The sequence below is a fragment of the Myotis myotis genome, unplaced genomic scaffold (genome assembly GCF_014108235.1).
Source record: "Myotis myotis isolate mMyoMyo1 unplaced genomic scaffold, mMyoMyo1.p scaffold_m19_p_17, whole genome shotgun sequence".
Lineage (NCBI taxonomy): Eukaryota > Metazoa > Chordata > Mammalia > Chiroptera > Vespertilionidae > Myotis > Myotis myotis.
In genome coordinates, this window is record NW_023416321.1 from 38,354,778 (window position 1) to 38,368,858 (window position 14,081).

The following is a 14,081-nucleotide window of genomic DNA, read 5'->3' on the forward strand; positions in this document are numbered from 1 at the left end:
ATGTGATTGCACAAAGGGTCTTGAGAGGAGAGATTATCCTCCATTAGTTAGTGGGCCCTAAGTGCAACCACACGTGTCCTTATAAGAAGGAAGCAGAGGGAGATTGGAGACAGAAGAGGAGAAGCCATGTGTCTGCAGATGAGGAACCTGGAGTGATGCAGCCACAGACCAAGGAATGCCGACAGCCACCAGGAGTTGGAAGAGACAAGAACGGTTTCTCCCACAGCGCCTCCGGAGGGATTGTGGCCCTGCTGAACTTGATCTTAGCCCCGTGAAACCATGTTGGACTGGAGAACATACATGTCTGTTTCTTTAAGCTACCAAGTTTGCAGTAATTTGTTACACCAACCCCAGGACACTAACAGAAACTCCCATGTCAGTTTCTCACATAGGTTCTATGACGGGGCTGAGACAGAAGAGGCTGAAGCTGAGAAAAGGGGAAGTAAGCTGCCCAGGGAATGCACAGCCAGTTAATGCTCGGGGTGGAACCGAGTACTGCTTTTCCCCACTTTTCCAAGCTGTTGGGGGCTGTTAGAACTCAGTCTTTGCCTCCGGGGAGATAACAAGCTCCAAGACAAACATGGCAGCCTCGTTGGATGCATCCATTGATTCACTTACGGGTGCTTTCCCTGAGCACCCACGGGGTGAGTGCCAGGAAGCTGCTCCCAGCTAAGTGGAGAGACGTTCAGGTCAATTAACAGTAACAGGCAGTCTCCAGAGGCAACAGGATGTGGAGCTTAAAAGCACCAGCCGTGGAGTCAGATGGGTTTGCATCCTGGCTCTGTTACCTGTTAGTGGTGTGACCTCGGACAAGTCACTCACCCTCTCCGATCTTCCATCGCCTCATTTGTCATACAGGAATAATAGGATTAATTACTATAAAACCTCAGATGGTTTTTCATGTGGAATGCATAGCTTAGGGCCTGAAGTAAAGTGAAAGCCTAAGAAGTAACAATGAGAGAAGGGGAGGGAGCTATGGGCAGAGGGCGTAGCTTGAGCAAAGGCACCAACAAGTGAGAGGGCATGGGCCAGCCTGGCAATGATGGGGAGCCCTCCCTCTGGCCATCTGGGAGTGAGGAAGAGGCAAGAGAGGGGGCCAGCAGAGAACTGGTGTCACTAAAGCCTCAGCGAGCACAGAGCTCCGGGAAGAGCTCAGAGCCCTCAGGACTCTGAAGGGCCTATGGGGCAGGGGCAGAGAGAGGGAGGGACTGAAAAGCATCCATTAGGAGGAGAAACTAGGATTAAGGGTTTCAAGGAGGAGGAGAAAGCAAGTAGGAGAGGACCGAGATGTGCTCTCTCAATCAGGAGACACGGAGTCCTTGGAGAAGAGGGTGAGGAGGGCAGAGAGCGAGGCGGGCATTCCCTGAGGGCTTTTGTTCTCCGCTCCTCCCCACCCTCCCAGCAGCTTCCCCCGATTCTCAGAGCCCCAAATGAGGTAAAGAACAAATGAATGCATGGGTGACATCCCTAAGCCGGGTGAGTAACGAGGCCTCCCAGTGCCTTGGTTTGCCATCGGTAAAATGGGATGACCTCATACTATGGGTCCCTTCAAAGGAAACTTGCCTAAGAGTCCCATCATTCTCACTCCCACCCCAAGTGCATTCTGGAGCTCCACAGCAGTCCAAGAGTGGGGAGCCAGGGACTGGGGTCCAGGGAGGACAAGGGAGCCGCCTCAGGACACCCAGGGTGGCTGGGGCTCAGCCAGAGCCAGCCCAGCCTCCTGCTGCCAGCTGGCTCCCGAGCTCTGGGGTCTTCGCCGAGCACCATGTGCCCAGACAGATTGAGTTTGGGGGCTCGGAACCTCCTGACACTTCTCCACCAAAAGCCCCCTAACCTGGGCCAGGTGCCCAGGGCTCCCAGACGCCTCACCTGTCCTTGCTGTCACACGGCTGCTGGAAGCAGGGAGGCTGCAGCCCGTGCACCACGCGAGCCTCAAACAGAAACTTGGGGGCCCAGAAGCCCACAGCTCCAGTCACAAAGGCCATGGCTGTCACTCCAAGGGTCGACCACACAAAACTCCAGCTGCAAGAGAAAGCACCCTGGCTGAGGCAGGGAGAGGGCTGGGGCTGCAGGGGGCGTCCGCTTCTGTTCCTTCTTCTCCCATCGTCCGGGCACTCAGGTGGGCTCCGCTTCCTACCCAGCATCCCCTGAGGCCCCTGCACGTCCCACCTCCACGCCTGTACTCAGGCTTTGCCTTCCTCCCTCCCCTGGGACCAGCTCTCCCCAGCCTGAAAGGCCCACATCCAACACCACACTCTCCAGAAGCCCCCCTGCTGCCCCCACCTTCCTCCGGGCGCCCGCCCTCGGCCTCATGGCTCTGTAACAAACAGCTGGGTCCTGGTCGAGCCCCACATTTGGGTAAATCATGAGGCCTGGGAATGCAGTTGCCTCCTGTCTGCCTCCCCGGCCATGCCTGGAATTGAGGTGAGGTGCACTCCCAGGAGGCTCAGAGAGGTAAGTGATTACCTCCCGCCATCCCCCCAGGCGCCATGAGAAGCAGGCGAGGCTGGAGAATTACGTCCATTGAATAAATGAGGGAAGTGAGGCTCCAAGCCTCAGGTCACTTAGGGCTAAGGCTGTGGCCGAGCCAAGGCTGGAGCTCATGCTGCCCCCTCCCCTCTTCCTCCCTCCTTCCCTCCCTCCCAGCCCATATTCTGTCACGTGGCTAGGGGGAAGGGGCCTCCAAGCGAGGGAGGGGCATCTCGGTTGGTGAGTGGGAGCTCAGAGGAGAAAGAAAGGGCTGTGAACTTGGACAGTCACAGAGGGCTCCCTGGAGGCAGAGAGGGGGAGGCAGGGATTCTGGGGACAAGCAGGAAGGAGCAGGCACACTCACTTTCTCCCCAGGTATCTGACATCCTCACACCAGCTGCTCCTCACGTCCCTCACCTCCCTCTGCTTCTCCGCAGCTCCCCGAGGCGGGTCTGGAACCAGCGTGATCAGCAGGATCAAGGCCACAGCTTCCAGGCAGGGCATGATCTAGGGACAGGAGGACCCGGGAAGCTCAGTGCCACATGCCCCTGTGACCCAGAGATGTTAGGGTGACTGAGCTCTGTGGTCCAGGCTCTTGGGGTGCTCTGTGCCCTGGGGGTGGTGGGAGAAGGGCTCAATTCCTGGGTGCTGGTTATACAGAGCCTACCCGTTTCTCACCCCATCACCCCCCGCCCTCCCTTCCCCCCATGAGAGCAAGGTGTCCGTGGGGTTGCTTTAATACCTGTGGGTCCAGTGCAGACACTGCTCTTTTGGATCAATGAGCCTGACACGACTGAGAACCGGAGCCCCGGCTATTGTGTCCTGCCGCCCCCATCACTGCCCCTCCCCCTCCATCTGCCACGCCAGCCCTGCCCCAGTACTTTCCATCTCATCTCCTTAATCTGAAGAGTTCCTAAGCAGCATCTACTCCCTCGTCTTACAAATAGGCAAAGTGAGGCTCCTAAGAGGGAGGTGGTTTGCTTCAGGTCACACAGCTAGCAGCCTGAGCAGCCAGGACTTGAACCCAGGGCCATGGCTTCCACAGCCCACATTCCATAGGAGGCCCAACTGTCCGAAGCTGCTGATACTGATCACCCCCCATGGCGCCGGGTACGGTGCCAAGTGGCGAAGGCCACTGGAGGCTGGAAAGTCCCCTCGGCCCAGGGGGAAAGCTGAGGGAAGAAACAGGAGCTGGACTCACCCTCAGGGCCCAATGCCAGTTCCCAGTCAGCGCCTTCACAGCTGACCCCAGCACATAGCCCAGACCACTGCAAAAGAGGGGCCGTGAGGGCGCCACGCCAGCCTGAGCCTGGGCACTCCCACCCCAGGGAGCCGGCCCCCTGCAGCTCTGGCCCTTTCACTGGGAAAAGTGAGCCACATGAGGCCCAGATGTCCACTGCCCTTGGTCAGGTCACCAGGGACCTCTGGCTCCTCGCCCATCCCAGCACCACTGTCCACTGTCTCTCTATACGAGGACCCCCTCCCTTGCGCGAGGCCCAGCTCTGGCTGAGTCAGGCGACATCAGGAAACCCGGGTCAGAGCGCTTGGGGCCTAACTGTAAGTCCCACGCTGTCCTGCCCCGCTGTGGGGTACACTGCAGCCCTGGTGCACTTCTCTGCCTCCCCTTCCAGAGCCACCCCTCTCTGAGCAGGCCCGCCTCCAAGCTGCTCTTGCTCACCCTTCCGCAGTGCACTAGCATGTCGGGAGCACCTTTCCTCTCGCTAAACCTCTCCACAGCCCACCAGCGTGTGGTCCCCATTCACAGATGAGGAGCTGAGGCGCAGAGAGGGACAGTGACCCGGTGAGAAAGGGGTAGAGTCCGATGGATCTTCCCCCAACCCGGCCCCTGCTCTGACTCCTTTGGGCCTCAGTTTGCCACCCCAGGAAATGGGTCCAGGGTGCTACTAACCTTCCAACAGGAATAAAGATGTAGAAGATAGCCAGTACCCGGGTCCGCTGGTCCTTCACAAAGAGGTCGCCCAGGATGGTGGGCGCGATGGTGGAGTAGCTGGCGGTGCCAATGCCCACCACTCCCCGGGACAGGAAGAAGAGCCAGGAGTACTGGGCGGGCAGGCATGAGAACATGGTGCATTCCAGAAATCGCCACAGGCAAGGGACTCAAGGGTTTGTCAGAGGGGCGAGGGCATTTAGAGACACGTGCCCCCAGGAGAGGAAGACAGGATCCAGCTGCAGGCACCTCGCTATCCTCCCAGCCCAGGTTCCCCAAATCACACGGGTGCCCCCTGCTGGCGCCTGCGGCTGCTGCCTGCCCTGAGCCCCAAGGAGCCCTTGCTCACCAAGCCAGTTCCCCCAAACTGTAAGGTGGTATTACACCACCCCCTCAACCCCCGCACAGTGGGCAGAAAAGAAGCCACAGCAGCAGCGGGAAGTGCAAGAGAGGAAGGCCCCTGTTAAGAAAGCCTAACGGGCTCCTCTCTCAGCCCTGGAAGGAATCCCCAGAAAGCCTGGAGCCTGGAACGGCGAAGCAGCCCCACCCAGCTCTGATGGGGCTGGGTCAGGGAGGAAGGGGGGTGAGGGGTGTTCCCTGGGGCCTGTGCAGGGGTGAGAGCACCTACCTGGGGGGGGATGAAGGAGCTGGAGAGGCCTGCTCCTGACCAGAGGAGGATCCCGAAGCTCAGCGTGGCTTTGCGGCTGTGTCGGTCGCCCAGGTATCCAAACACGGGTGCCGACAGCAGCAGGCAGCCGGTGAAGACTGGAGGAGACAGGCAAGGGCAGCATGCATCTCCCCACAAAAGGGGGGGCAGGCAGGTGGGCCCAGCAGACCCGCAGAAGGGCACCTTGGCAGCAGGTCAAGGCCCAAAGGAGGAAAGAAGAAGGTGAACCCTCAATCCCCTCCTAGCACATAACCCATTGCTCAGAGTCAGGGGCTGGACCCGGCGCAGAGGCTCAAATCCCAGCGGGGCTCTTTGCTCACTGTGCGGCCCTGGGTTACTAACTCCACCTCTCTGACCAGCACCCCAGCACCCCCCACCCTCGGGAGCCCCTCCGAGGCTGTGAGATAGAAGTGGACATGGAGCCTGGCATGGAACCGGTGCCCACCAGTGCCCTAGCTTTGCCAGAACTCCTGCCCTCTGTGAGCCTGATCTGGGACTGAGCCTGCTGGGGGTGAGGGGTGGCAGAAGGGATGCTGGTGTGCCTGGGCCCTCTGGGAGCAGATGAGCACAGTTTAGAATGAGCACAGTGGTTCCTGGAGGCTGTAACTGCGTTGGTTTCCCTAAGTAGGTAAAACATTCCCCTGACAAGTCAGTTGTGTTTATACCATTATTTAAAGTAAACCCGTAAGAACTGGCGGCTGTATTAATGAATACGTTTGCTATTCTGTGAAGACAAAGAAACTGCCACATGAATAGATACCCTCACTGGTACTGTTCCTTAAATAACTCACCTCCACCCACCCTCCTTGGAGGACGTGTCCACTGCCTCTAAGCGCCTGCAGGTGGGAGGGGAAGGTCTGGACCCTCCCCACCCAGTCCCACCATCCAAGGGCCTTAGGGTTTGGAGGGCCCCGCCCACTGCCTGGGTCTCCATTCATTGAGCACATATGATTGACATTTCCTGAGCCCAAAGAGTGTCCAGATTCCTCCAGGCTCAGGTTCCAGCCCCTCCCACTCCAGTGTTGGGTAGAGCCGCCTGCCATTGCAGAAATTAGGCCAGTTTTGACCTACAAAAACGAGAATTTAATATGGTTCGACCTAATACTCCACCGAGAATGGTCTTTGGTGTCAATGGCATTTATAATTTTAATAGCTACTGCCAAAATAGGCCTCCAAAAAGGCTGTATCGATTTACACTTGCATAGAATCATATGCCAGCACCCTTGTGACACCTGATAGGATCAATCACTTTGTTATTGTTCATCTAATGGTTGAAAAACAAATGGTGTCTCGCTGATGTTTTAATCTGCGTGCTATTCCCAGTGAAGCTCAGCATCCGCTGCCCATTTCTCTGTTGGGCTCTTTGCTGTGTGGAAATAATTTCTCCCAGTCAAAGATTTAAAATGCAAGATCTGAGACTAAACTCCCTCAGCTCCTCCTGATGCCACCACTTCCTAGCTCTGTGACCTTGGGCACATTCCTTAACTCTCCTGTTCCCCTCTCACCTACACAAGGACAGTAAGAGTATTTGCCTTATAAGATTAAATAAAATAAGGCACATAAAAGGCAGTGGCTGGCTTTATATAAATGCCTAATAAATGTTACCTGTTATTACTTATTGCATTTGTAGTTTCAATCACCATCATGCAGGAGAGTTTAGCTTTGATGTAGTCAAATTTGTAATCTTCCTCTAGGGAAGTTGTCTTGTGTCCTGTTAACACCTATCTTTTTTGCCCTAAGGATATAAAAATATTTCCCTAAATCTAATGCTTTTATGAGATTTGGGGCAGGGATGCTTCACAGGACATAAACACCTTAATTAAACCTGCAGATGCCCTGGAGTGGAGAGACCTGCCCCTCAGGGGAAGGCAGGCACTCCTTTTTTCCTTTCTGGCATCTCCAAGTTCAAATAATTTCTGTGACAAGGTGGGAGTGAGTCACCAAGCACCGCCAGGTTAAGAGGACTCTACAGGCAGCTGCCTGGATTTGAATCCCAGCTCTGTGCGGCCTTCAGCAAGCTCCATAGCCGCTCTGTGCCTCAGGTTCGCATTTGTAAAATGAGCATCATAATAATACCTGCCTCGTGGGATTGTTTTGAAGATTAAATGAGTTAATATTATAAAGCACTTAGAATAGTGCCTGGGCCCTGGCCGGTTTGGCTCAGTGGATAGAGCGTTGGCCTGTGGACTGAAGGGTCCCAGGTTCAATTCCAGTCAAGGACATGCACCTCGGTTGCAGGTTCCCTGGCCCTGGTCGGGGTGCATGCAAGAGGCAACCAATCGATGTGTCTCTTTCACATTGATGTTTCTCTCTGTCTCTCCCTCTCCCTCCCACTCTCTCTAAAAATCAATAGATTCATGCCAAAACCGGTTTGGCTCAGTGGATAGAGCGTCGGCCTGCGGACTGAAGGGTCCCAGGTTCGATTCCGGTCAAGGGCATGTACCTGGGTTGCGGGCACATCCCCGGTAGGAGATGTGCAGGAGGCAGCTGATCGATGTTTCTCTCTCATCGATGTTTCTAACTCTCTATCTCTCTCCCTTCCTCTCTGTAAAAAATCAATAAAATATATTTTAAAAAAATAAATAAATAAAAATAAAAATCAATAGATTCAAATCCTCAGATGAAGATTAACAAAACAAAACAAAACAAAAAGAAAAAAGAAAAGAATAGTGCCTGGCACAGGGTAAAGCCACATCAATGTTCCTTTTTAATATTATTAATCAATTAACTCCAGAAGTTTCTCTGTCCAACTGGGGGGCAGGGGGTCTGAGCACTGTTTCCCCCTTCCCTCTACCCCCCTCTTACAGCTTGACCAGGCCCTCTCTTAGCGGTTTCCTTCATGCCGCAGCCCTGTGGACAGACAGCAGGGTGAGTCTCTGGGCCCCTGCATGGGGATTGGAAAGGTGAAAATACTCACCTGAGGTCACTGGAGACACGCTTGGCCATCCGGCCTCCAGTCCCACTGCCCTCTCCATCCATCCATACACCTTTTGGGGCTGTTTCTACAGAGGTCCCCCTGCCCTTCACCCACTCCCAAACACACGCTCACATATCCACATCTGCACGTTCCCTCCCTCTCTCCCTCTCTCTCTCTCTCTCTCTCTCTCTCCCTCTCTCTCTCTTTTTCACACACACACACACACACACACACACACACACATATACACACACACATACACACATACACACACACACACATACACACACATACACACACACACACACACTATTTCCTCCACAGCATCTCCCTTATCAGGGGCCTTGTAGTAATGATCCTATTCACCATGTTAAGAGCCAGACAAGGGAAATGTTGACTCAGCTACCATTATCTGTTTAATCTAGAAGTTTGAGGGCATTGAGCAGAGATGATCTCGCTTTAGCTACAATTATGAAGGAATTGAGACAGGAGCAACGGGGAGAGCCATGGTCTGAAGCATCTTCTGCTCGGTGCCTCTTAGAGAAGTTGATAGAATTGTGCACCCCTCCACTTGTTTTTCGCTGACATTTAAAACACGTTCATCATAAGTGTAAATAGTTGCAAAGGATGTGATTTCCAGCGTTATCGTATTTTTTTAACTATATTTTTCATCCAAATCCTCGAGGCTGCAGATCGAGTTCATTCAGTTTATGAGAAATGCCTGCCCGAGAGTCTAATGAGCAAAACCAGACCTATTTGCCAAACCAACAGGACAAATCAGACTGGTTGTCTGTAAGAAAGACGTTAAAATGTTGGCTTCACTTTTTATTGAAATAAATGTGCCGACAGCCATCACTGAGACAACCTTCTCACTTCTGAATTCTAAATCATAGATAAATAGCAGACTGTCACGCCAGCGAGACAGCGAGATGAGGCTTGGCGTCTTGCCATGGATCTGTGGCCTGGAGACAACATCCCCAGGGGATTCTATTGACTGCTCTGCTCCCAGCCCCTCCCCAGACAAAGCCACGAACCCCTGAAGAGGCCCTCTGTCTGGACCCTAAAGGTTTTGACACTCCGAGGCCGGTTTTGATCCATCGTAAGACTCAGAAAGGGGGAGAGGTGTCCTTTCCTGCTGAAACGGAGGGTGGGTGATTGGAGGGGAGAGAGGAGAGAGCCCGAGGCTGCTCTCAGGCAGGTCCACTGTAGGAGAGACAGCCACGGGCTTGAGGATCTATAACTGGTTTTCTCAAGGCGCTGCTCCGGCAGCTCCTGGAAAGTTTCTATGTCTCCCCAGGGGTCCCCATACCCCAGTTTGACAGCCCTGTTCTAAAATGCTGAGATGGTGGACTGTTAGGAGGAGGAACCACGCATGTGCTGGTTACTGGCCGGGTGTATTCACACATGTGTGTCCTATGTTATGACTGTGCATGCACACATTTGGGGGGTGCATGTGCAGGCACATATGACCCCAACTGCCCCCTCTTAGGAATGGGACGCGTGGCTGCTCCCTGATGCTGGACTGCAGGCGCCTGTGGGCCCAGACCCTCTCTGAGGCTGTGTGTGGGGGTGGGGGTCTTTGTCTGTCTGTCTGTCTGTCTGTCTGTCTGTGTGTCCTGGTGACCAGATTTTTCAGGTCCATGAGAGGAAAGCAGGCGTCAGGAGTTCTCAGCCCCTGCCAGGCTCCGGTACCCAGCTGAGCTGAAGCAACATGAAGCGTGAGTGACCACCTCCACAGCCACGATCGGGAGCCCGGGAGCCCTTCCCAGGCCCGCGCCCCTGCTCTCTCAGCAGCACCACACTCAGACCCGAGGGGCTGCCTGTTCAAGCACAAGTCTCCCCTGCTACCGGCTGTCCCTCTCACCCACCGCACCCGCAGTGCCCTCCTCTGCCGGGGACTGAGCTATTGCTGGGCACAGAGCAGGACCTGCCAGAGAACCCCAGCCCAGCCTGAGCCCCAGCCCCAGCCCAGGGCCAGGACTCCCTCCTTACCCGTCTGAAGCAAACCAGCACTGCTGTCACTGATCCGGAAAAACTTCTGTACATCCAGCAGCACTCCTGCGGACAGACGGACAGACGGACCGCGCTCAGGAAATGGGAAGTAGCCCACGGGCCTCTACAGGCAACTGCCCCACATTTGGAAAGGGCCACAGCTGAAAGGCAGCACAGGGCGTGCCCCAGGCCCACTGTCCTTCCCCCCCTCTCTCCTACACATAATACAACCACACACACACACGCACGCACACGCACGCACGCGAGCAGACACACAGAGACGTGTGCATGTCAAACACACGCAGAAACATGCATCCTAAAGGCCCCGACTTATACAGACACATTCATACACAGCATGCACTCCCAGGCATAGACACATAGTCATACAGACACACAGACATGCAGGTCCACATACATACAAACAGGAACACCCAGAGAATATACTCACAGAGACACAGATATACATACACAGAGGAGCCTGTGCTCACAGACGTGGTAGCCCAGCCTCGTACACCCAGGCACACATACACATACACACTGATGTGTACGCATAAAGGCACACCACAGGCATGCACGCGTCCGCACATGTGCAGGGCTGCCATTCACATCACAGTCAGAGGGACTGGCCGCTCCCTGCTGCTGCCCAGTGCACAGCCATCCCCTTGAGCCACACTGTAATGGAAGTCCCTGGGATTGCGCATAGCAGCCCTGCTCGCGTACAAACCCCAGATATTCACAGACATCCATCTACATCCAAAGACATATGTGCCGTGGCCTGCACGTGCGCACACCCAAGCATGTTCTTCCAGAGGCGCGAGCACGCAGACATGAGAGTGCACGTGAACGCTTCAGAGATAGATCCGACCTTGGCCCCACCTCCCTGAGGGTGGCAGGCTCCTGCTCTGCACTAGCCAGGTCTCCAAAGCCCCTCTAAGGCCTTGCTAGGCCATGGGCGGTGCCGTGGGCCCTCAGCCTATTACAGAGTAGGAATCGGGCTCTATTCCCTGAAATCCCTCAGCCCTTGGTGTATTTTAGGAAGTCGGGGTTCTAGGCACCCGAGTATCTGGCCTGTCATGATGAGGAGCAATCATTACTTTCACTGAATTATGAGATGCCTGAGGGCCAGACCCTGAGCTGGACACTTGCAGTATTTTGCCAAGAAGGGGGAACTATCATTGTCCCCACAACACAGTCGAGGAGACAGAGGCTCCAGCCAGCCATGCTTGCACAGCTGGAAACGGGAGAGCTGGGACTAGAATCCCAGCCAGAGGCAGGCCGCTCTCCCACCCAGAGTCACAGAAGGGGGCAGAAACCCCCAATGGGCCTCTGCAGAAATGCCCAGGGGTGGGGAGGGAGGAGAAAGCCCCCCATCCACACCTCCGAGACCTGTCAGCAGGTGAGGAAGAGCAAAGAATCGGAGAAGCGAAGTAAGATTTTTGTTCAGACTTTTACTCTGGGCCCAATTGCCACAGCATCTAGGCATACCAACCCCTGTGCCTTTTCCGTCCCTTTCAATATTTTTAATTACACGAATAAGACAGAATCATTGGAAAGAATAAATAGACAAGCAGATCAGCAAAGTAAATGACTAAATAGAAATTCTCTCTAACCACACTCATCTCCCATGTTTAGGGACGAGGACTCACCCCGGGTTTGGTCCGCTCCTGGGCCCCTCCCAGCCCTGTGGTGCTCTGGGGCTTGGGCGCAGCCTCCGTTTTTACCTTAAGCGGTCACTCCGGCCTCCCAAAGGGCTGCTTCCCACAGAGAACTCTAGTGGCTGGGGTACCTGCCTGCCCCCAGCAGCCCCCATGCCCTCGGCTTGGTTTCACTTCTCCAGGCTTCCTTCTTCCCACTAACGGCCTCGGCCTCGCTTCTCACAGCAGAGGAAGTCCCAGCCGGGAAGGGCCCCGGGCAGGCAGAACTCAGGGCCTGACCCAGCCAAAGGCATCCGGACAAGTGGCAGTGAGAGCAGGGACCTCGGCCCGTGGGGCTCAAAGAGCGCTGCACCCATGATGGCCCTGCTGCCATCTGTGTCCTGCCCGTCCCTCCCTCTTCACACCCTGGGCCCACACTCCAGCTCCGGCTGCCTCGGCTTTGGCCTCATTCTTTGCATTTGCCCCTGAATTGGCTCCCCTGCTTCACTTTGCTTCCATCGGGGCCTCAAATCTGACTGCGGTCCCTCCCATGTAAAAACATTTTCCATGGCTCCCCACTGCTTTAGCAGGAAGTCCCGGCTCCTGGCTTTCGTGCCAAAAAAGTCCATGATCTAGCCCCAAGCCCCCTTTTAGAACAATTTCCTGCTTTCTCCCCCTCGCTATACCTGATCAGAGCATGCACTTTTGCCCCCTGTGCCCTGGCTCACCCGGACCCCTCTCTCTGAATGCCCTTGCCTCATCCCATTCCCCGCCTCACCAATTTTCTGAGTCTTTAAGGCCGAACAAATGCTCCCTCTCCTGTGGATTCTACCAGAACCCTCAGTCATTGGCCCTGGGGCCGCCCAGCTGATGCTCACCCACTCTGCCTGTATTAGACCTACTTGCATACGTGTCTGTGACCCTCTGAGTTCATCAAAGACAGACTCTGGATCTAGGGCTTTCTGCAACCCCTGAGTCCCATTCATTCCACAGCCGCTCTCTGATGTGGTCTCAGGGATCCCAACCGCTTCAGGTGCCACCTCTGAGCTCCCAGGCTATGTAGTACCTCCCTCATCTGGCTGCATCTCTCTACCTTGCAGGTGTCTTGATAATGAGCTTCTTCTCCCTCTGCCCTATGAGATGATCATTCCTGAGTTCAGGAACCACGAGATTGGCTTCCCCTTCCCTGGGTTCCCAAGCCCCACCCAGAGGGTCCTGCCCATAGTTGGTACTCAGTCAATTTTGAATGAATCAGGGATAGAGAAAAGAAGGTTGAATTTTGAATGAATGAATGAGGAAATGAGTGACAGAGGAGGTTAAACCCTAGGGCCTACGGGAAGGAAGGCAGATGTGCAAGGTTTGCACGCAGCTACTGTCCCACAAATACCCAACAAACTACTTCTTGCTTAGGGACTAGGCCAGGCTGCCCCGTCCTCCATAACCTCACCCAATCATTCCACCCAGAACCTCCAGGCCTTTGCCTAAAGGCCCAGGCCTGCTGTCCTCACCCACCCACCCACCCACCTATGTGCACACTCTTAATGTGGGGCTGGACTGGGAAACTAGGTTGGCATGGCCAGGGGTGAAGACAGCAGGGATATGACGCTTCACAAGCAGAAAGCTGGCAGGACAGCCGGGGGTAGATGGGCAGGGCTGCCCGGGATGCCTATCCCCTTCCTCACCTGCGATGATGAACCAGTTCATGTAGTTGAGGAGGTTGATGTAGCAGAGCACGGCCGCAGCCACATACGCTCTCCAGCGGGGCAGGCTCCAGGGGGCAGGCGTGGGTGGAGGAGGACACTGACCTGAGCCAGAGGCCCCTGAGTGCCCGCCTGGCCCTGGGGGCCTCTGAGGCCCCTCTGGCCCGGGCTCCTGGAGCTCCGCAGACATGCCCCACACCTTCCTGGCTTGCAACTCCTGTCCCAGGAGGCATACAGCTCTGGACCGAGTCACTTCCTGTGGGTTCCCAGCAGCCCAACCTCAAAGCAGCTGCCCTAACTGCTTGAGCATCTTATCACAGGTTCCTGCGGAGCCCACCACAGCCTCGATGGTGAGATTTCACCATCCCCTGCCCCAGAGGCTGCTAGAGGGGAAGAGGGCGCCTGCCCCCACCCCCCCACCCTGGGCGACTGAACACCATTGCCCCGTTGATCTAGTCTGCGGCGTTGATCTATTCTAGTCTGTGGCTGTGGTGACTGCAGTGGCTGCAGTGAGGAAGAGAAGCTTCACCGGACAGGAAATAAGATGAGACTCCTGGATGTGGGAGGACCTGGCTGCCCACACAAGAGATGGGAACTAGGAACTGGGACAGCCTGTGGGCAAAACTCATCAATGGATAAAAAAATCTAGGGGGAAATATTTTGAAACAATTTTTTTATTTTTCATTTATACTTAACATATAATATTATATTCGTTTCAGGTGTACAACCCAGTGATTAGACATTTATGTAACTT

At 55.1% G+C, this 14,081-nt stretch overlaps 1 protein-coding gene across 1 annotated transcript in view; it reads right to left on the reverse strand.

The window, feature by feature from the left end:
• Nucleotides 1–13,540, reverse strand: part of SPNS3 (sphingolipid transporter 3 (putative)) — a 42,884-nt gene extending 29,344 nt beyond the window's left edge. The window contains exons 1-7 of the mRNA XM_036338787.1: nucleotides 13,310–13,540; nucleotides 9,994–10,059; nucleotides 5,046–5,182; nucleotides 4,379–4,530; nucleotides 3,671–3,737; nucleotides 2,834–2,976; nucleotides 1,870–2,022 (exon numbers count right to left, since the gene is read on the reverse strand). Of these exons, the coding sequence (XP_036194680.1) occupies nucleotides 1,870–2,022; nucleotides 2,834–2,976; nucleotides 3,671–3,737; nucleotides 4,379–4,530; nucleotides 5,046–5,182; nucleotides 9,994–10,059; nucleotides 13,310–13,517 (926 nt within the window). The 5' untranslated portion in view covers nucleotides 13,518–13,540. The remainder of the gene's footprint in view (nucleotides 1–1,869; nucleotides 2,023–2,833; nucleotides 2,977–3,670; nucleotides 3,738–4,378; nucleotides 4,531–5,045; nucleotides 5,183–9,993; nucleotides 10,060–13,309) is intronic.
• Nucleotides 13,541–14,081: the final 541 nt, after the last annotated feature.